Below are 23,486 nucleotides of genomic sequence, written 5' to 3'. Positions count from 1 at the left end.
CTTACGGTTATGAAGGTCAGAAGTCCTAAAATCACTATGTCGACAGGGCTGTGTTCCTTCTGGGGGAGAGAATCTGCTTCCTTGTCTTTTCCAGCTTCTATAGGCTACCTACATTCTTTGCCTTGTGGTCCCTTCCTCTATCTTCCAGGCCAGCAGGATCTTCAAATCTCTCTCTGTCTGACATCTGCTTCCATTGTCACATCTCCTTTTCTGACTCAGACCTACCTGCCTCCCTCTTATAAAGATGCTTGTGATTACATTGGCCCACTGGGATAGTCTAGGATTATCTCTTCATCTTAAGATCCTTACCTCAATCACATCTGCAAAGTTCCTTTTGCCATGTAAGGTGATGTATTCACAGGTTCTGAGTACTAGGATGTGGACGTTGTCTTCGGAGGGCCATTGTTTTGCCTACCACAGAGGGTCTGTCTTGTCCTTCATCTGGGGGAGGCTTAGTTCCATGAGGACCAGAACAAGATGTTGCTGCTCCCCCAGCTTTTCTTTTCCCTCTTCCCAGATCTTAAGATGTTTTGTGGCAAACTTACAATTATGAGTTGATATCTACAAATGTTTTCGTTAAATTGGAGATTTGGTGGGCCTTATCTTGAAGAGATGTGTCATCTATCAAGAAATAATTCCACAATATATGTAGGTCAAGTCATTATGTGGTACACCCTAAACTGTCTGTCAATTATTATCTCTCAATAATACTGGAAAAAAAGAGAAAAAAAATCATCATTATTTGAAGTTTGTTATTATGCTATGTTAGGAGGGGCTATTAAAGTGATATAAAAATTTCAGCATGAGTGTAAAAGCATAATAATCCCATCCCTGAAACAGGAACAAATAGGCTAATTACCCTAAACCCCTCATTTTAGGGGTGCTTATATTCTTGTGGGAGTGGCACTAGCCGGTTCCTACTCCTGGTAAGGAGCATAGTGTGCACTTCCCTCAGGTAGCATTTTCTGACTTCCCAGCTGAATTACAAGTTCCTCCTCTGTTCTGCCACAGTGTCTGGGGGCAGGGTTTTACTATAGAGCATTTATCACATTGTACTGTAATTCATTGCTTACTTATCTGTCCCAGTAGATTTTATTATAAGCAGAGATCATGCCTTATTCTCCATTGCATCCCCTTGTACCTAACATCTTGCCTACCAATACTTTTATATTGAATGGATGAATGAAAATTAGTAATTGTTTCTATAACAGCTTCTGAATCTTAAATTTCCATTAATGTTTTTATTTTACATTTCTCATTGACTTGTGGTGGTTCTGTAACGGTAAATGAGGTAATTTCTCTAAAGTGCATGAGATCTTTGGAAAGATGTGTCATTAGGCTAAGGCTCATATACAGCTATCAAATGAAATTGTGAGCTAAAATTTACCATTTTCTTTTAGTTTCACCTACCAAAGTGTTGGCTTGGAAAAGTTGCCTCTATGGTGAATTTGAGCCAGCTGGAAAAATGTACACAATTTTACACAATGTCTGACAAATACAGGGCACATAATAAAACTTTGTGTAATGAGAGAATGAATCATTTATTAATTAGTAATGAGACAGATGCTTTACTACACTTCTAACATGTATTATAGAAAAAAAAAAATAGCCCATACTGAATCTTGTATGGAAATCCATTTGTTTCTTTTTGGTGTGATGAAGTGGAAAGCATTTCTTTTCAATTCCTATCATTGGTGTATCAGTCGGCTTTTGCTGCAGTAATGAACAACCCCCCAAATTTCAGTGGCTCACAGAAACAATTATTTCTTACTCCCATTATGTGAGGGTTGTGGACTTGCTGTGGCTCTGCTGGGCATGACTGGGCTTACTGAATTCATTTTGGCTCTACTGTCTAGACAGGTCTTTAAATTCCTGGACAAAAATCAAAGAAGCAGCCACTCCCTGGGATATGCTCTTCTTACAGCCAGGTGCCAAGGCTCAAGGAGGTGGGAGAACAGAGGCAAACCATGCAAATGTTGTAAAGCTTCTGCTCTAAGTCATGACCTCTGGAATTCCATTGGCTAAGGGAAGTCACATGACCAAGCTCAGAATTACTGCAGTGGGGAAATATACTCTGCTTACAGGAAGTGTTGCCAGGCTGGAAAGGAACAAAAAATTGTGAACCAATACTACAATCCACCACACTCTGCATCCTCTGTTTGTCAAAGCCACTATTTGGCCTTTTGTAATATTAATTACTCTTTAAGGATTTTAATTTGGAGTTCCTTTTTTGTAGCTTAAATAATAAGGGTAATTATAGGGACTTCAATATGTTCTATGTAAATAGGTCTCAGAGGTAAAAGTAAATAGATTTTGGAATTTTAACTAAAGAAAAATTTTAATTTTTTAAGTATTATAAATGTTTTCATAAGGGTCATGATGGTTTTTCTTTATATCTGTGGATGTCCAAGCTAGCAGAAAAGGATTTAATTAGAGATATTGGGGTATAGTAACCATAAGGACCGATTTCTTGACTAATCACGTGAAAAAGACATGAAAGGGGCAAAAGGTCTCCCCAGTGGATAATTAAATCATTCATCTGCTTGAAAGAGGAAGGCTGGACCAGATGACAGGTTTCTGCCAATTCTCTGTTTATAGTTCTTTGAATTTTGAAATAAAGAAGCCCTTTAAAGACAGATGGTATTAAAACTCTTCTTACATCAGTAAAATGGCACTAAGAAACTTAGAAGCTGGCTTAATGCAGAAAATAAAATTAGCAAGAAAAACATAGATGAGAAGAAAATATAACTTGAGTATTCACTGTTTACTTTTGAGAGAATAAAACACCATAGTTAATTCCAATTTTAATACATTCGTCTTATTCATACTTTCAAAAAACATTTGATAAGTAGGTACTATGTGTCGGGCATTGTGATAGGTGCTGGTTGGCTAGGAAGTTATATAATTCCTAGTTAAAATATCTGATAAATCAGTTATAAATGTCACATATCACCATCATGCCTCCTTAGAACTTTTTGCTTACCATTTAAAAAAGACAATAGGAGTTTTAGACTATCTTTTATGACCTACACTTATGAAGATCTAAGTGCTAAGAAAAAATACTGTCTTCCAGGTGATCACATACGTTTTTCCTCAGCCATTTCTTTTTTTTTTTTTTTAATAAATATTCAGTGTAGGTCCTTCCCCTTCCCCGGTTTTATTGAGGTATAATTGACAATAAAATTGTAAGATATTTAAAGTGTACAATGTAATGGTTTGATGTACATATATATTGTGAAAGGAATCCCCTTATGGAGTTAACACATCCATCACTGCTCATATTTTCCCTTTTTTTGAATGAGAACATGTAAGTTCTCTCTTAGCAAATTTCAGTTATACAATACCATGTTAACTGTAGTCACCATGTTATATATAAGATCCTCAGACCTTATTCATCTTATAACTGAATGTTTGTACCCATTTACCAACCTCTCCCTATTTCACTGCACAGCCCCTGGCAACCACTTTTTACTCTATGTTCCACTTTTTCCCTTTAAGATTCCACGTGTAAGTGACATCATGCAGTATTTGCCTGGCTTGTTTCACTTAGCATAAAATCCTCCACTTTCACCCCTGGTCTTAAGCATTTCGAATTAGCTCTTGGGGTGTTTTTAAACACCTGATCACCTCTGACAGCAAATTATTGTTTTATTTGCTTTTGTGGTGGGCTTGTGAGCCAGGCAAAGAGTGGTTCAAAGGCTGCTGCATTGGTGGATGGATCTCTTTTAAGAAATGATCTCTTTGGAAAAGTCAAACAGCACAGCCTCATTATGAATGTTATTTCATCAGTGCAGCCTGCATGAGGAGCTCAGAAATCAGTAGTTTTCTTTTTTCATGAAAGGCTGCAGCTATGATTTTTTTAAAAAACGACTAATATTTGTTACAGTAGTTGCTATGTGGCTTTACTGAGTCTTAATCTGTGTGCTAGCAACAGAATGTGTTTGCTTAATTGTTACAACCGGCCAATGATAATCCTCGCTGACACTTCCGCAGCGTTTACCAAGAGCCAGGCCGGTTGAAACACTTCAGAACTGCTGACTCATGTAATCCTCACACTAGGAGAGCGGGAGCTGTTTTGTAGCGCTATGTTATCCCCATTTTGCAGATGTGAAAATTGAGGCATAGAGAGGCTATGCACGAAGTATGTCATGTGCACAAAGTCACATGACAGTAAGGGCAGGGTCCAGCTTTGAACCCAGGCCGCGTAGCTCCATTTTGCTGCTTTTACAAAGCAAGTCCAGTAACCTTATTAAAACCAAAAACCGATTCCTACTCCGTTTGGTATCCTCCCCTCAGCCTTCAGCTTGATTTTCTGGCCCTTCCGGTTAGGACCATGAGTTTGTAATTGCTTCCCTTCATGGAGGTGAAGAACTTTTCCTAGACCCTGTGGTGTTTAATTGCAAAAATTTACAGTGTATACACACAACACACAGCAAAACGAATGATGACCGTTTAGTTAATCAGAAAGGGCTTGATTCGGGCCTAAAATGACCAGTCGTTCTCCAAGAACAGATACAAAAAGTGCAGTGGTGAGGAGCCAGTGAGAGACGTCTCTTCCCATCCAGGGTCCGAGGACTTCGCGCAGGCACACGGGGGACGCTTTCGCTGGGAGGAGGCCCGTGGGAGCGGCGCGGCACAGCCGGGGGCGCCGCGGGGACGTGAGTGTCCGGGTTCCCCGCGTGTCTCCAGGCTCCCAGGCCCCAGCGCGTCGCTGCGCGCGCCCGGACCAGCCTCCGCCCGGGGACGGGGCGCTGCGCAGGCGTTGGTGCGCCGCTGCCTGCGACCCGGGGCCCGGGAGGAGGAGGGCGGGCGCACCCCCGCCCAGCGCGACCTTTGGGTACCAGGAGTGTCACTCCGCCTGGGAGTGGGGCTGCACCGGCCGGCGCAGGAGACAGGAGGAAGGGCGGCAGTGAGGGCGCGGGTTTGAGCCCTTCCAGCCCCGCGTCCTCTCACCCCCACCGCTCCCTCCCCCCGCCGCCGCCGCCCACCTGGCCGCCCCCGCTGCGGCAGCGGCGCGAGGCTCGCTTCCAGGCCCCCGGGTCGCAGCCCGAGCGGTCTGCGGGGCTTTCCTTGTGTCTGCCCTCCCCCTTCCCCCGCTTCGCCCACCCTCCCCGGGGCCCAACGTGCTCGTTCCCTGTCACTTCGGTCGGGGCGCGCCGGTGGGTTTGGCCTGCGCCGCCGCGGCGAGGCGGGGGAGCGAGTGAGCGCGAGGGGCGGGAGCGAGTGCCTGTGTGAGTCACCGGTACCTGGAGCGCGAGCGACGCAGAGAGAGCGGCGCGGAGCCCGAGCCGGAGCCGAGCCCGAGAGCGCCGCATTCCCCCGGCGCCAGGCCCCGCCGCGAACCCACCGCCCCGGCCCCCGCGCCGACGCCAGACCCCGGCGCCCGGCCCGCGCCGCCCTCCCGCCTGCCCGGAGGCGGTGCGGGGCTCGCCGGGGGATGTCACAGCGGCTCCTCGGAGCCCCTAGCCGTCGTCGCTTCCGCCCAGCCGCCGCCCCCGGGAACCGCGACAATGAACCCCCAGTGCGCCCGCTGCGGGAAAGTCGTGTATCCCACGGAGAAAGTCAACTGCCTGGATAAGGTGAGCGAGGAGGCGCCGGGCTGCACCTGCTCGGAGAAGTTTTGGCATCTGGGATGGAAAGAGAAGAGTGGGTCTGTGCGTGTGTGTGCGCGTCTGTGTGTCTTGGCCCCTGGTGAGGGCACGCGAAGCAAGACGCCCGCAGGAGGGCCAGAGAGCACGCTTGGCGATCGTGATGTTGGAACCGGGAGAGGCTTTTGTCGGGGTGCGGGCGGCGGCAGAGAGGCTGCGGAGGGCGCCTGGGGGTGCGCGGCCCGGGCTGGGCCCCCAGGGGCAGTTCGGGCAACCGCGCGCCTCCCACCTCCGCTGCGACCCCTCACTGCCCCGCACGCCCACCTCAGGGATCCGCCCGGATCGCCACCTCACCCCCGCCCCAGCGCCTCGCGTGAGGGCGGCGAGGTGGAGAGGCAGATAGTAATTAACATGTCGTGGGGCGGCCGCTGCCGCATTGCTAAGAATAAGCCCCGCCGGAGAGCCCTGGCTGAGCGCGGCGAGCCAGACCCACTGGGGGCTAATCCACCCGCTTGGGGAATTCCAGAGGAAGTGGCTCTAGACCGGCCCCTGCAGCTCTGCTTCCCTGCCCTTCCCGGGCGTGGATGGAGTTGAGCAGCCTGGGAGACAGACCCTGGCGCTAGCCTGAGCGACTGACAGTTGAACCCAGCCAGAGGCGGTCCCTGTGAAATTTGCGTGTGGTCATACAAATGCCTCATAAGAGCACGCCGTCATCCTTATAGCCATCCCAGACAGAGTCCGCCTTTCCCGCAAGCTGGACAGGGATGGGGGGGCCGGGGGTACTTAACATAGTGCGCCTCTGGCCACCTCAGGTTGCCTGACTTGCGGTGAGCACATGTTTATTGAGATGTTACAAACAGTGTTGTTTAGGCACTTTGAACTGGATTCGGTTTCCTTTTTAGGCCACTTCACAGGCTCCATTTCTCCATTAACCAAGCGCAGAATTCCTTTTTGGCTGCTCATAGAAGTGTAATACGGGTAGAGCCCGTGACATTTCTTTCATCTGAGTCTGTACGTTATGGTGGAGAGTCATTTAAAACTCCATTTTAATAACTGTCTTCTTTGTTTACTTAACTGGAAGTCGGCAAACATCCACTGGTACCTACAGTCATTTTGTTGTAGTATTTTCAGATACGGGGACTTGTGATGCACTAAAAAAAAAAAATGTCTCCTTTCTGTACCCATCCTGGAAAGAACTGGCACTGTACTATAATTTTAAATATTTATTTTTTTCAGTATTGGCATAAAGGATGTTTCCATTGTGAAGTCTGCAAGATGGCTCTGAACATGAACAACTACAAAGGCTATGAAAAGAAGCCCTATTGTAATGCGTAAGTATTGTGAACATAGTGTGCCAGGTGTGGCACAGCAGCAGAACATGGAAGTGAGTGGATTTGCCTGTTCTGAAGAATTGACTTGCTGTGTCATCCAGGTGTGGCAGTGGCCAATTACCTGTTTATGCCACATACTTTGGGGCCATGTAGTTTGTTGAAGTTCATTGCATTTATGTCTTTCTAATGTGCAGGGTGATTTGTGTGTGTCTTCAACCAGAAGGTTGGTTCTTGAGGTTCACAGTGTTGCAGACTTAGGGACATTTGTTAGAAGCTGCAGAACTTACACACTGAGGACACCTGGGCTCTGAAATGCATGTCAGATAGATTGGCATTTTATTCATATGTCAGTTTCCATTTTTATCATATGTTGCCATACTGCATTTTCTGCCCGAACCTCGTTGCTTAGAGAAAGGAGTCTCACTCCTTTGGCTTTAGCTGAGACCACTCCAGAGATGCTGGAGCTTAAAAAGGGAACCAAAGAATTGAGACTTGGGTATTTCCAGCTGGTTAGTAGTAGGTCTCTTGGTGGGGATTAAAGAAGGTAAGTTTTCTTTAGTAGGCTTTTCCATTGGCATGCTTCCAGCCTATAATACTAGGGATTAGGTAGCATTTATGCAGTGCTTACCATGTGCCAGGCCCTATTCTAAGCACTTTATGCATTACTGACTCATTTAATCATTACAGACCCTGTGACTTTGAGGAGTACTATTATTTTCCCCATTTGTCAGATGAAGAAATTGAGGCATTGAGAGGATAAGCCTCGGTAAGGGGCTCAGATCACTCCTAGAGCCTGCAAACTGTAAACATTGTTCAGTGCTTCCAAATGGCTACCTTGCCGCCCTCGGCATGTGTTTCTCCACTCTTTGAGCATCCCTCCACCCAGATTATTTTCAGCAGTGGGCTCTTGGCACTGATTGCTGAGCCGCCTTCTTCCTGGTTCCCTTGTGGGGGCTTCTCCAGCCTGGAGGCGGCAGAGGATCCCTCGCCTTTCTGGCTGGAGCATTGCCAGAGATTCATTCTCCCTGGAGTTTTGGAAACAGGTTTATTCAGGTCTCCTGGAGATGGAGGGCCCATGGTTAATTCATGCTTCACTCATGGGAGTGAGTTTTCATAGACGGTGAATTTTTGGTAAACGAATGTAATGCGCTCATACCTCTCTGATGAATAACCTAAAAAAAAACAAAACCTCTTTGTATTTCCTTCGGTCCTAGCTTAGTGCTTACAAATACACCAGAAACTTTTCAAGAAATCAGAAAATGGTGGCATTGAACAGAATTCATGATTTGGATAAGTGAAGTCCACAGATAGTCCCAAACCATTGATGTTTTCAGCTCTCCTGTATCGTGCCTCTTACTAGAATAACATGAAGCAATAAATGAGATCCCAGTGTCCTGGTCGCCTGCTTCTCTTAAAGAGAGGTGTAGAGAGCTAGTTAAAGGTCAAAGGTAGGTAGCTGTCCCTAGAAGGGAAAGGGCCCTCGGCAACCCATAAACAGGTTGATTGTTCTTTGGTTAAAGGAAAGTGAACCGTTCTTCCCGTAACTCTTCTAGCCTGTGGCCTGATTCCATCAGGCTTCATGGGCCACATCAGGATTCTTTATTCTGAAGTTTAACTGGGTTTTACCAATGCCTTTGGGTGGTTCTGGAGGAGTTGGGAGGGGAAGAGGAAAGACAGGAAAAAGGAAAGGAGAAGACAGCAACAAATGTGTATGTATATGTGTATATGTATATGCATAATGTGCTTATGTGTATGTATATACACACACACACATAAACATATATGTATATATATATACACACACAAGACACACACATATAGATAAAGCATTGAATGAGGGAGAAAAAGAGATGATAAAAATAAAAGGACAGAAAAAAGAAGTGTAACTGAAGTGGAGTCTTTGATTGCATCGGGCCACTTGAAAGTTCAATGCTTACTGCTGAGTTTCAGTTCACTCCAGTTAAAAAAGAATATCAGATTCTGCAGCAAGTCATGGACGGCTGGTTGGCCCTCTGACTTCGTAGCGAACTAGTGCCCAGAACTGTTGAGATTTGGCCCCCAAAACAAAAAAACCTCTGTTTGTAGATGAGAAACATCCTGCTATGTTGTTTCATAGGTCTGAGTCTTATTTTTTAAAAGTTTCGTTATATCTAAATGGAATGCTTACAGGTTTTCTCTCTAAAGTTTCTTATATAATGCTAGTGCTTTGTTATTAGGTTTAAGTTGAGTTTTGGGAGTAGCATCTCAGATTTTTTTTGCTGAACGTTGAACCTGGTAGTCCACTTTATGGAGCAGAGAGACAAGGTAAGACAGAAATCCATCCTTAGTGGGTGAATGAGTAGAGTCGATGGTTTAAATGTTTCATTTAGCTTTACGTTCATGTCACAGCTTGATACGCTGTCTCGCAGAAAACGAGCCTAGCAAAGTTGCAGGTTATGTCTGCTGTAAAGGTTCCATGCTGGAAGGCCCCTATTCTCCACCCTTTGTTTTCCAAGGGCACAGGCTGGCATGTAAATTCACTGGTCAGCATGGATTACCCTTTGGGGATCCTGATGCCTCTGCTCTAAATCAGGTGGTGTGTGTCAATCAGCTGTTCCCTGTGATCTTGGCCAGAAGGGCTGCCATAATTTCTCTGGGTCAGTGGTGGAAAATTGATTCTCTGAAGTATACTGCTACTGGAAAATGAAACATTCTGTGTCCATATAAAGTAATATTTTATCTGCCCCTAGTTTGGCTCAGGAGTGAATACACATACATGCTTAAATGAAAACGACTATTCTTCCCCCACTGCAACTTTGTATTGTGAAAATTTTCACATACAAAATGGTTAAAAGAATAATATAATGAATGCCTGTATATCCTCCACTGAGATGTTACTCTTAATAACATTTTGCAGTATTTGCTTCATGTTTTTATCTAGTATATGTACAGATATATTTCTTATTTTTGGACCATTTGTTAGTTTCAGGCATCATGCTCGTTTCACACATCAAGATATTTCATTCTTAAAAAGGACCTTATGCACATACTAAGAATAAGGATATTTTTCTTAAAGAATCACAGAGCCAATATCGCACTTCAGAAAACTAACAAAAATTTCATAATAACTTCTAAAATTTGGTCCATATTCACGTTTCCCTCATTGTCCTAAGGATGTCTTTTATAGCTTTTTAAAAAAAGTCCAGGATCCAATTAAGGTTCATACTTTACACTCAGTTGTTATGAAAATGGCAACTTCTGATTATTGGAGATTCAATATCAGTTCTTTAATTTCTGCTGTCATTTCTGTTGTTTTACATAACCTCTTAGAGCTTTCAGGAAGAGTATTTAAGTAGCATTTCTTGTAAAAATAACATGTTATTAACTTAAGAAACTTTAAAATAAATATTAAAATATGACGAAAATATTTGAAAGCACAAGCAGACATTTAGGATTGTTTTAAGAAAACATAAAAGCTTTTTATTTTAATTGATACCCAGGGGCATTTTTTTTTAAATGGAATGAAGTAGTGAGTGTTTTCTTCGGTCTAAATATGTTGCTTGTTTATATTCTTGTGTGTTTAGAGAAGAAACAAGTTTCCTGTTTGACTTCATGCAAAGGAGAACATGTATAAAATATAATTTACCTAATATTTAAATTTTGATCTTTTGATAGAATGATCAAAGTATAGTACACGCTAGATGTAAGATTAGGCATAATACACATTTAGTTCCTAATGCAGCAGTGTACCCTACTAAAACATTTAAAAACAAACTGATCTACTTGAGGACATGCCATGTTTTCATAAGCCTTTACGTTTCATCAGCAGGCAGTGGATTCTTTTGCACGTTCAGGATTTTTTTCCCATCGTGGAACTTGCAAAGAAAAGAGGACTTGGCAATATTTTTATTGCTAAGAGGTGCTGGGAAAATAACACTAGCTGATTAGACAAAAAACGGCTCATATTTGTATGTGAGTTGGTATGCCAAGTTAAACGATAAATGTATTGCTACTCAGCAAGCCCCACAAAGAATATAAACCCTAAAGGCCATTTGTCAAATAAGTAATTTAACTTATTGTAGGTGTCAGAATTGCATTTATTATGTGTTTGTAGAAAATACATCAGTTCTTAAAGTATACTGAGCAGTATCATCACTTAGAAATAGCAGTGCCAATGACTGGCCAGTTAATGTACTGTCGCCAAACATCAAGTTATTTTAAGTCAGGGGAAGGATCAGTATGATGCAGTCGCTTCGCAGAGCATTGCCAATAATTTCCCCAAATCGTCACTTTTGCAGAGATTTTTTTGGGGGGGCTGAACATTTGTCCTGACCTGCTCACGTTAAATATCCCTTGTATCTGTGTCAAATGTATCTTCAGTTAGGGGGCTGAAAGAACACAAGTGTCTGTGCTATAAATACGTTTAGTTATCCTTCCAAAGACACTTCCTTCTCAACAGATAGTTTCGCTTAACGTAATTTTGGACCAATTTAAAAATAAACCAGCAGGAGCCATGCTCCGTGTTTACTTTCGCTCTGCCTGTGTTAGCGTTCCATTTTGTGAATATGTATGGACTATTTACAGCCTGGAAGATGCCGGGCAAGGTGCTCCTGGTATGAGCCACTCAGAACGGGAAGCTCTGTTCAGCCTGCCTGCCTTGAGGGGGATTGTCTAGGCCAGCGCCCCAGTAGCTCTCACTTACCATTTCTCTGTTGGTGACTCGCCACAAGTGCCTTTACTAAGGGGTACTCAGAGGACATGGAAGGAAATTAAATTTAAACCTGAGATATTTTCCACCTCATATTTCCCTTATCTCTGCTGAGGCCTCCCAAACCTGGTTCCATAACACTCCAAGGACTTGAGTTATCTCAAGGGGACTTAGGAAATTCTTGCTATTACATTAGCTTTAATTACTTAAGAACTTTTCATGAAAGGCACAGTAGGGTGATTGGAGATTTGAAGCAAGACAGAACTGGATTCGAATCCTGGCTCCGTCATGGTCTACTGAATGAGTCTCTTGATCGCTGAGCTTCGGCATTTTCATCTGTAAAATGGGAATAGTAATGCTTAACCCGCAGGGCCGTGTGAGGATGAATGAGACAGGGCATGTCAAGGTTCCAGCCCAGTTTCTGGCACATAACAGACCTTCAGGAAACTGTAGTGTTCTTATTTCTTCGGTGGTACTTTTTTGAGGAGTGAAGGAAGAAAAGGAGGGTAGAAGGCAGAAGAAATTCCTCAATATCCATGAAGGATTGGTTTCAGGACCGTCCCTCGGTTACCAAAATCCGAGGCTGCTCAAGTCCACGTTCGGCCCTCTCTGCATCTGTGGTTCCGTATCCTCGGACTCAAGCAACCAGGCATCGGGTTGTACTGTAGTATTTATTGAAAAAAATCCGTGTATCACAGTTCAAACCCATGTTGTTCAAGGGTCAACTATATATCAAAGAAATGACAGTCATGCCTATTAAAAGGTTTATACCAGTATTTTTCACGCTATGGGTTGCCACCCATTCTAGGGTTGTATCTAGAACTTAAAGAAAAAGAGAGACAGAAAGAAGAGAGACAATATCAGAATAGGTTTGAGTAGTGGAAAGAGTATTGTTTTGGCAAATGTTCTTTTCCTAGTTATATGTGTAACATGTGTACTGCATCATGATGTAAAACATATTTTTGCTGGAAGATATGGTCAAAAAAAGTTTGAGAAACACTAGCTTAGTTCCGTATTCTTTTTTTTTTTTGCGGTACACGGGCCTGTCACTGTTGTGGCCTCTCCCGTTGCAGAGCACAGGCTCCGGACGCGCAGGCTCAGCGGCTACGGCTCACAGGCCCAGCTGCTCCGCGGCATGTGGGATCCTCCCGGACAGGGGCACGAACCGGTGTTCCCTGCATCGGCAGGCGGACTCTCAACCACTGTGCCACCAGGGAAGCCCCAGTTCCGTATTCTTAACGCCCCACACATCACAGAGCATTGGAAGCCGCCTGCGTGTACAACGCTATGCCGAAAGTCCATGAATTCAGACAGCCACTGCTTTCACTCTCTCTGTTTGTGCCAGCCGCACCCTACCCCACGCCAGCTGTCCCTCAGGACTCAGCTCAGCCCTCAGAGCCCTCACCATCCTATGAAGGAACCACGAGCCTACCTGTCTGCACCCTCTTCCAGTGTAGGGTGGCTCTGAGGGCATCTGTCTTGCTCACCCCGTCTCCGCAGAGCCTGGCAGTCAGCGCTCAATAGAGATTAGCTGCGTCAGGGAATGTGATGGTTATGCTGCAGCTCAGAGTGTGGTCCCTGCCTCCCCCCACCCCAGTTCAGGATGTGGTCCAGCTGAGTTCCTTCTGAGGCTGGGCATCTGGAGGAGCTGGCTTGAGAATAGGCCTTGCGGAGCCTGAATGGTGGTCTGGGGGCCGAGCTTCACCAGGTGTGAATACCAAGGGGTAAAGTCTTCCCACCAAAGGAGTAGGCTCGCCTTTGCCAATCCAGAATGAATGTGGTGGGCTTCCCTGGTGGTGCAGTGTTTAAGAATCCGCTTGCCAATGCAGGAGACACGGGTTCGAGCCCTGGTCCGGGAAGATCCCACGTGCCGTGGAGCAACTAAGCCCGTGTGCCACAACTACTGAGCCTGCGCTCTAGAGCCCGCGAACCACAACTACTGAGCCTGTGTGCCACAACTACTGAGCCCGTGTGCCACAACTACTGAAGCCCGCACGCCTAGAACCCGTGCTCCACAACAAGAGAAGCCACCACAATGAGAAGCCTGTGCACCTCAACGAAGAGTAGCGCCTGCTTGCCGCAACTAGAGAAATACTGTGTGCAGCAACAGAGACCCAACACAGCCAATAAATAAATACAAACAAAGTGAACGTGGTGGAATTTCCTTTCACTGCTTACAGGCTTGGTTTCAAAATATGATACCTTTCTAAAAGATTCTTTATGGATGCTCCTTTAGTTTCTTTTGAGTTTAATTATAATCTGTAAAATGGGATAATTTCTACCTAAGAGGAACTTTATAGAAATGAAAAGGGGGAAATATTTGTAAGCCTCAGCACTTCAAGTGACACCTATTAGTACCCAAATGTTAGTCCCCTCCCTTATTTATAATAAATTGAAAGCTGTTGTCTCATATCTCCCCCTTAAAGAGAGGAGAAAATGTTACAGGCAACCGTTTCTATGGGACGATATTGTGATATGTAGGGTTTCTAGTTTGCCTCAGTTATAATCTGCCTTATCTGACTTCTTGGTTACGTACTGCCTAGAAAAAATTAGACCTTTTGCACACAGATCTGACGTGGGAGGATGACAGTTTTTTGTTTTGTTAAAACTGGATGATTGAAAGTGAGGGAAGGAGACACTTTATTTGAACCAAATAAAAAGGTTCCAGTGTATATGCAAAATGATCTGATTCTCAGCTACCTAATTGAACCATTGATGACATCGACTGCATTTTAGTATCCTTTGAAATGGTAGAAGACCGTATTTACAAATCATGTCCTGAGTTCCGCCACGTTTGAAAATGTTTCCGTCTCTTTATGATGATCTATCTGTTACAGAGTGATGTCAGATTAGAAAACATTTGGAGATGAAGCACAGCAATATCTCCTAAATTATGGTGAGATGCAAGGTTAATGCAAGATACAGATGTGTGTGCTTAAAAGGGTATTGATTATGTGTCAGGGGCGTGTGTACGAGTGCATTTTGGTATGTCTTCTTTAAACGTTTTCAGATGAGTGCTTTAAAGGATGAGTGGTTCCTGGGAGTGTCAGGAGTGAGAGAGAAGCAGACATACCCACACACGACACCCTTGTCCTCCAGAGCTTCAGGGCCCCCTCAAAGCTCCGTCTCCAGAGGGACGGGAAGTCGAATTTCTTTCCTTTTCCTTTCTGTTTCGTTCTCCTCTAGTCAGCATTGTTAGGAAGAGCTGTAGGCTTTTTGCAGTGTGCGAAGTGGGAGCTAGAATAATACTTATGAGCTAAGTGCCCAGAACATTTTTGAGGACTTGGTAGAAGGATGATTACTGATTCTAAAGTTCTGCTAATCAAACGGTTCCACGGCCTCTCTCGTCGAACCTAGACGTAGGGCACGGACATAACCAGAAAACAGGAAATTGTGGGAAGGACCAGGTTCGAATGGCAAGGATTGTTTATTACAGCACTGGAAACCCAGCATTAATTTTTTCTGTGGTCAGCTGTGTTTTTTTCTTAGTGGAGTCCTTGAGGGAGTCACGTTGTGTTCAGCTTCTGTTTACTTTTCCACACTCCTGTCAACTCGTTCCCGTCAAATCCTAGGAGGAACTAGAAGAAAACTTAGTTCGAATAGCCTCAGACCTATTTGTAGACCGGTGGCCTGGTATACTTCTGCTTCAGCTCGGCAGTCTAAAGAGTCATTTAGACAGAAATCCTTGATGGGCTCCTCTGATGCTCATTATCAATCCAGAGCAGGCGCTGGTCAACCACACAGAGAGCACGGAGGCGTGGAATGGCTGTGTGCAGCCTAGGGCCAGAGATGTGAGATGTGGAGTTAAATGGTTGCCCGCCAACATTGAATTCCGTCTTGAAATCTGACTTCATTATCTGTTGTTGCATCAAGAGTGTGAACTCCAACAAATTCAGGCAGCACACGGGAGCATCAAGAATAGTGCCGTACATATATACAATGGAATATTACTCAGCCATAAAAAGAAATGAAACTGAGTTATTTGTAGTGAGTGGATGGACCTAGAGACTGTCATATAGAGTGAGGTAAGTCAGAAAGAGAAAAATAAATACCATATGCTAACACATATATATGGAATCTAAAAAAAAAGAGGTTCTGAAGAACCTGGGGCAGGACAGGAATAAAGACGCAGACGTAGAGAATGGACTTGAGGATACGGGTAGGGGGAAGGGTAAGCTGGGACAAAGTGAGAGTGGCATGGACTTATATACACTACCAAATGTAAAATAGATAGCTAGTGGGAAGCAGCCGCATAGCACAGGGAGATCAGCTCGGGTGCTTTGTGACCACCTAGAGGGGTGGGATAGGGAGGGTGGGAGGGAGACGCAAGGGGGAGGAGATATGGGGATATATGTTTATGTATAGCTGATTCACTTTGTTGTAAAGCAGAAACTAACACACCATTGTAAAGCAATTATATTCTAATAAAGGTGTTAAAAAAAAAAGGAACGGTGCAGTAAACGCACACATCAGTACAGAAAGACATGTAAACAGATGTATGTTTATTCATTTATTTTCTTTATTCTTTTGGCTGCATTGGGTCTTAGTTGCAGCATGTGGGATCTTTCATTGCATTGTGGGCTCGTCATTGCAGCGTGCAGAATTCTCTCTAGTTGTGGCGTGCGGGTTTTCTCTCTCTAGTTGTGGCACGCGGGCTCCAGGGTGCGTGGGCTCTGTAGTTTGTGGCATGCGGGCTCTAGTTGAGGTGGGTGAGCTCAGTAGTTGTGGCACTTGGGCTTAGTTGCCCAGCGGCACGTGGGATCTTAGTTCCCCGACCAGGGATTGAACCCGTGTCCCCTGTATTGGAAGGCGGATTCTTTATCGCTGGACCACCAGCGAGGTCCCCAGATGTATTTTTGATGGTCTGTTTGGATGCCTGCCCCATCTCCTCCTGGCTACTCTTCCGACCATCCACCCAGAGCCCTGTGTATCTCTGTCATCTTCTAGATGTCCTTGTCCTCCTTCCCCATCCCCACGTGTTCATTCCGTCTGTCCTCACCCTGCTTCCGGCTCTCATCCTGTTTGGCCAGTGATCTGACCATCATCCCCTACCTGGTCTCCCTGTTCTAGTCTTTCTCTTTGTGAATGCTTTTCCTGCCACTGCAGTTTATCTTCTGAAACCACAGTTCTGGTCATATTATTCCCTTATGCACACACCTCTGATGGCTCCCCACTGTCTACAGAAGAAAAAAATTGGGTTTCTGATAGATACTCAGGGCTTTTCATACTTCATCCACTTCCTTTCACCCTCCTCTCCAGCCACACTGGACTGCCAGCTCTGATGCCTTCATCAGGTTTCCTAACCGAAGTCTCAGTAGCCTCACCTGTAAAATGGGTATCATAATAGACTCTACCTCATAGGATTAAGGATTCATTGGAATATCAAAATAATAAGTTAAGCCACAGTAAGGAGGTAATAAAAGTTAGATAGGATATTCATTGTTATTAAACTTGACACAGTGATTTAACTCTTTCCTTACACTGTTCTTAAGCCATCCTATCCTCCCTTGTTTTAAAATTGCTTTCATCTTTAAGGCACACAGCCATGACAACTTTGTGAAGCCATTCTGAATCTCTCAGTCAATTACTGGACTCTTTCTCTGTGTGCCCATTGTAGTTTTTATATTTCAGTTATATCACTTAATCAGAAAGCCTGCCTTGTACTAGAACTGTGTTTGTCTTCCCTTTCAAGGTGGTTTCCTGCTGAGATTGGACCAGGGAAGTTCTTAGCCTGAGGTTGGAGCTGGGTTGAGGGTGGGGAAGTCAAGTCAGCTGAGCTTTGCTTCTAAAGGGATTATTTCTGGCTTGTGTTTCAGGAATTGAGAATGGGGGTTGCAGTGCTGCAGTGCAGTTCTGACACTAACCACACCATGAGTGAAGGGTGCAGTCCCCAACAAGACAGCCCTTGCTTCAGATGCCACTGCAAGTTCAGTTGTCCCCAGGACAACCACACTTCTGACCAACTAGCTACAAATTTGGGGAGGGGGTCCCACAACCCCTTCAGATTTGACAGTTTCCTAGAATGGCTCACAGAACTCAGGAAAGTCCTATACTTAAGATTATTGTTTTATCATACAGGACATAAGGCAGGACCAGTCAAGTGAGGAGACATGTAGGACCAGGTCTGGGAGGGTCCTGGACCTGGAGCTTCCTTGCCCTCACCCTGTGGAATCAGGAGGGGTCTGTCTCTTTCCCACCCAACACGTCCAAGCAGTCACAAACCAGGAATCTCTGCCAAATCTGGAGCTTTGGTGTCCAGAGTTTTTAGTGGGGTTTCATTGTGCAGGTGTGATGACTCTGAGATTATTCAGACTCCATCCCCTCTCCCCTCCCTAGAGGAGGTCCAGTTACCTCACCGGACTCAAAGCTCCAACCCTGGGCTTCCCTGGTGGCGCAGTGGTTGAGAGTCCGCCTGCTGATGCGGGGGGCGCAGGTTCGTGTCCCGGTCCGGGAGGATCCCACGTGCCGTGGAGCGGCTGGGCCCGTGGGCCATGGCCACTGAGCCTGCGTGTCCGGAGCCTGTGCTCTGCAGTAGGAGAGGCCACGGCAGTGAGAGGCCCGCGTACCGCAAAAAAAAAAAAAAAAAAAAAAAAAGCTCCGACCCTCTAATCCCATGATTTCTGGAGTGGCCAGCCCCACCCTGAGCATCTTGTTAGCACAACTCAGGTATGGACCCTGGGGCTCATGAATATCAAAGATATTTCCAGTTACTAGGGAAATTCCAACTATTTAGAGTATGTTGCAGGAACCAGGGACTAAAGCTAGTCAAATTCATGATTATACAACAGGCTAGCTTCTCACCGTCCTCTTCAGATGTCTTGTTTGCATCGTCGAGCAGCACCTCCCTTTCGTATCATGAACCTTCCTATCCCATTATGACAAGAATGACCATCTAAACCCACCATGTCTATGTTGTCAATCAGTAGAAGTTGGGTGAGACATACAAATGGTTGACAGCCTGCACACAGGAGGTGGGTGGGAGGACGTATTTATGGAAGGATCCTTGATATAACTCTCTAGATTGTTTTTTGTTTAAATAAGCAAGTCTCCCCTATCAGCAGATTACATTCTTGAGGGCAGGAATGGTCCCAATCACCTTTGTACACCTTGGCACCTACCATGTGCTTGGTGAGTGTCCCCCCATAGAGCCCACTGCCCAGCAGTTCTCTTGGGGGTGCAGCGAGCACCTTTGGCTGGCTGAGCTGTACAGCTCAGCCTCAGGCATCCCTCACTGAGAGAGCAGACTCAACAGGAAGGAACAGACTTCTGTTCCTCCATTGGTGATCTCAGTGGAGCTGGCCATGCTTGGGCTGACAATACGCATGAACGATAGCTACCACTTCCTCTGATAAGTGAAATATTGAAATTTATAGCTAGGTTATGGGTCACTGACACGCAGCCAAACAAAAGATGACGAGTAATATTGTCTACGGAGGGAGTAGGTAAAATCACTTTGTTACAACTGTGTTTTTCAAAAGTCTCAGGACAAACTCCTGTGTTTTAGACATCAGGCCATGTAGCCATTCACTTGCCTATCCATATATTTTCTCCCAGAAATAAGTATGATTTATTTATTTCCTGAAACAAATGTAATCAGGGATTAATGCATTAATCCCTGAGAAATGAAAAGTCTTCACATTCTCTTCTGGAAGAATTTAATTTTCTTTAGTGACTTCCTTCAATCCTGTCTTTTCTCCCAGATTTCCAAAACTTCAAACCAACTCAGCAGGATCTGTGCTTCCTCCTCCTACCTTCCCCATCCCCCGTGCCAGAGCGAGCGTGCGCTCTCTCTCACTGTGCTGAAGTCTTCTCTGTTGTCATTGATGTAGTTATCTGATTTTCTTTTTTTTTAAATTAATTAATTAATTTATTGTTGGCTGTGTTGGGTCTTCGTTGCTGCGCGCGGGCCTTCTCCAGTTGGCGGTGAGCAGGGGCTACTCTTCGTTGCGGTGCACAGGCTTCTCATCGCGATCAGTTCCCCCGTTGCAGAGCACAGGCTCTAGGCACACGGGCCCTCGTAGTTGTGGCACACGGGCTCAATAGTTGTGGCTTGCAGGCTCTAGAGTGCAGGCTCAGTAGTTGTGGCTCATGGGCTTAGTTGCTCTGTGGCATATGGGATCCTCGTGGACCAGGGCTTGAACCTGTGTTCCCTGCATTGGCAGGTGGATTCTTAACCACTGCGCCACCAAGGAGGTCCCTGATTTTCTTAACATTAAGTCAAATTTTATTTTAAAATGTCTAGATGCTTAAGGCACATAATAATTAAGGGTTATTCCTGTCAGGAATAGAAACACCGTATTAGAACAGTTCTTCCTCAGAGGCTGCTAAACAAGGAAAATCCTATTTAGAGGGTTTGCCTCTGTGGTCTTTATTTTTTAACATGGTAGTTACGTAATGTCAGGTTTAATTTGCCAGGAGTGAGGAAGCTGGTTTATTTGTGTGCCTCTTGTGTCATATGTACCCGAGGGGCTGAGCAGTCAGTGAAAGTACCTATAATTTGTACATGGGGGCTGCTGGCCAGGAAGTGTCCTGTATAATGGCAGTTTGATAGATGCTGAAAGAAAAGCAGTTTTGTTTTCTCTTTCTGCAGTGATGGGTATGTAAGAGCCACTGAATAAACATGTGTGGATTGGCTTTAAAAGCACATTTATGCTGAACAGGATTCAGCCGTCCTTTATTTGATAGTGAGCCTCCTAATGCTGGCATCTTTCTCTGGTGCAGACTGGTGGGTCAGGAGAGAGTGCTACTCACGATTTAAAAATTAATTCCCTAAGAGAAAACAGGTGGTAACATAAAAGAGGGACCCAAGTGTACAAACTCTTGGGGGTAAGATAGGCTCAAGGATGTACTGTACAACACGGGGAATATAGCTAATATTTTGTGGTAAGTGTAAATGGAAAATAACCTTTACTAATTGTATAAAAATAAAAAATTAAAAAGAAAAGAAGAGGAAAGGTTAGCAATCATTTTGAAGAGGTGGCACAGCACAGAGAGTAATGACTCTGGAGCCAGATGGGCTGACCTCAGATCCCAACCCTGCCATTCGCTAGCTGGGGAGAGTTACTCAAGAGTTCTTTGTCACAGTTTCCTCATCTGTCCTTATCTGTAAATCAGAGGCAGTGATAGTAGAGCTCGTTATTTATAGAGAATTCAGCACAGCACCTTGTACCTACAAGTTCTCAGTATGTAGAAACTATTGTTTTTTTTCTTTCCATGTCTCTTCAGGTAAAACTTTGCCTACATTTGTGACTTATTTCTAGAATCAAACACGTCCAGGTCTGTGTTGCGTTACCCACTCACCATGTCCAAATGTCTTTCTACTTTGACCAAAACGGGAGGGATGGGGAAAGCTCCAGTGAGAAAATGGTGCTGGGATGCTATGTATGGTGTTCACTCTAAGGGCAGACTTTGTAGAAGTTAAATTTACAGTTTGGTGACACCCCCTTGCCTTGTTTTCTGTTTGAGGATAAAGAATCTGTATTCAGTTCAGTGTTTATCACTGTTGCTTTAGGTTTTCTGGGGGGTTTTCATCTAAAGAATGTAAACATGGGGCCTCACAGTAAGCTTGGGTAATTCAACTAAACAAATATTTGTGGAACTCAGATCAAATGCAAGGCAATCATATACAGAATTCTGAGGGATGTAAAGACAAGTATGAAACAGCTTTCACTCTTGACAATAAAGTCTACTGAGCAAGATAAAGAGAAAAAAAAAAAAAGAAGTACCTGAGTGGAGGATGGAGGAAGGATCAAGTAATCCTCAGAAGATACCAGCAGTGGAATGTTGATAGTCTCGCCCATCTGTACCGAAGCATAGACACTAATGATAGTTCATAGGGTCCAGAGATATGACTGGTGTGTGGTGAGGACAGGACAGGCTGATCAGTAAACCCTGCTGGCGGAGAGGCTTTGCGGTGCTAAAGAAGAAACAGATCTCATAGGCGGGTCCATGTATAGAAGGAAAGAAACCAGAAGGGGAACAAGTGATGGAGAACATTTGGAAGAGGATGAAAATGAAGGAGAAACCAACTCAGGGCAGACCGGGGCCACGTACGTGGATGGAAAATATAACTAGTGGTTTCTCCACATACTTACACTGTGGCACAGAGGCTGGATATCGTGTAAAGGGAGGCTTTACCGAGACAGCGGCTGAAAGTTTAAAAGAGAATGTCAGTTGATGTTTCGCTTTGCTTTTGTATACCGTTCCATTGTTTTCAGGCTGCTTCAGACTGAACATGGAAAATGAGGAAGCGTGGGTTGGAGATGCAGTGGTTGTGAGGATTTTAGAGCACGTGGTCTCACTACCTTGAAGTTCATCGGAGTGAAAGGGGGGATGGCTGGTCCCACCACATCCCAGAATTCAGGACACCTGTTCAGTGTGCGAGAAGCAAAGGGGGCGTGTGTGTTCAGGGAGCCCCGGGTTATGAGAAACTCTGTGAGGCAGGAGCCAAGTATGAGTTCAGTTCTGCCTGTGTGTCCAGGGGCTGGAGCAGTCCTTGGCGCACAGTCGGCCTTTCATAAAGATTTACCAAATAAACGAAAAAAGGAGTAAAAAAGAAAGGGGCCTCCATGAGGTAGAAGACTTTGAAACATAAAGTTCTGATAGAAAACATGTTAATTATTCCAGTGAGGGAGAAAATGAGGAATACCTCTTAAGACAAAAACCGAAAGACAAAGAAACAGCCTAGGGCACCACCCCCTGGAGCCTTCCGAGCTCCGATTAGTAGGACACACAGTTTAAAGGATGGGAAACTGAGAAATCAAAAATGCACCCACAGTAAGATTAGGGTCAGGAAAGCTAAAGGCCGACATGAGCCATGGCTTGTGAAAAATTCTCACGACGAAAGAGTTTTGAAAGCACTTATGTTCCGAGATAAAAAGGTGAACTGAGGCTTGGGGAAGATGCTGGGATAATAAAAAATGACACAGAAAAAAGTAGAATTATTCACTTCCTAGTTAGCTTTCCTCCTTTCAACGAAGAAGATATTTAAAAGTAGAAAAGACCCATAAACATCATTAAGAAATTAAAGTAAAAGCCAGGAGGGTAATGTTAGGAAGAAAACATCAAGGCATTCTTCATGGTAATAAAAGAAGTTGGAATCTCTAGACCCAGCTGAATGGCTTCGTATGGTCCTGAGAAGGCCCTGGGGGCGAGGTCCTGGAACTGAAATCGTGGTGCCCTGGCCCTTGATGGCAAGAGAAGATGTGGTGGGAGAATTACGAGATGGACTCGGGCGCTCAGCTGCGTTAGTTACTTCCCCTGGCTCTGCCTCTGGTCCCTCATCTGTAAAATGATGTCCTGTCAGCCCATCTGCCAAATGAGGCTGTGCCTCAGTTGATGATAATAATAACACTTACTACCTCTTCTGGTTACTGTGAGGAATAAATCAGATAATCTGTGTAAACAGTTGACAGAGTTGATACCATCTAAGCATCAGTTATACTCATTATTGCCTGTTCTCTTTGAGAAATTATCTGCAAAAGAGAGCTTTGGGAGTTTTGGAGATGGAAAAATATCCCGAGTTTAGAAAGGGAAAGAAGAGACAGATTGTAGAAATCACAGCCTAATAAATTTGGCATTAATTCCTGGCAAAATCCTCATACAGACAAGTACAGAGATGGCTTGGGAGGATCAACATAAAAAGTCCTTATGGATTCCGTGTTAGTTTGCTAGGCCTGCTGGACAGAGTACCACAAATGGGTGGCTTAAATAACAGGAATTTATTGTGTCACAGTTGTGGAGACTAGAAATCTGAGATCAAGGTGTCCACAGGATTGGTTTTTTGGGGGTGGAGGGGCGTGAGGGAAGGATCTGTGCTGGGGCGCTCTCCATGGCTTGTAGATGGCTATCTTCTCCCAGTGTCTCTTCATATCACTTTCC

At 44.8% G+C, this 23,486-nt stretch overlaps 1 protein-coding gene across 1 annotated transcript in view; it reads left to right on the top strand.

Annotated features, from left to right (window-relative positions):
• Positions 1-5,169: 5,169 nt before the first annotated feature.
• The window catches only part of NEBL (nebulette), a 346,434-nt gene continuing 328,117 nt past the window's right edge, over positions 5,170-23,486 (top strand). Inside the window, exons 1-2 of the mRNA XM_007457419.1 lie at positions 5,170-5,579; positions 6,825-6,919. Of these exons, the coding sequence (XP_007457481.1) occupies positions 5,511-5,579; positions 6,825-6,919 (164 nt within the window). The 5' untranslated portion in view covers positions 5,170-5,510. The remainder of the gene's footprint in view (positions 5,580-6,824; positions 6,920-23,486) is intronic.

The sequence above is a fragment of the Lipotes vexillifer genome, unplaced genomic scaffold (genome assembly GCF_000442215.2).
Source record: "Lipotes vexillifer unplaced genomic scaffold, Lipotes_vexillifer_v1.1 scaffold1332, whole genome shotgun sequence".
Classification (NCBI taxonomy): domain Eukaryota; kingdom Metazoa; phylum Chordata; class Mammalia; order Artiodactyla; family Lipotidae; genus Lipotes; species Lipotes vexillifer.
This window is presented reverse-complemented; position numbering and strand designations above follow the sequence as displayed.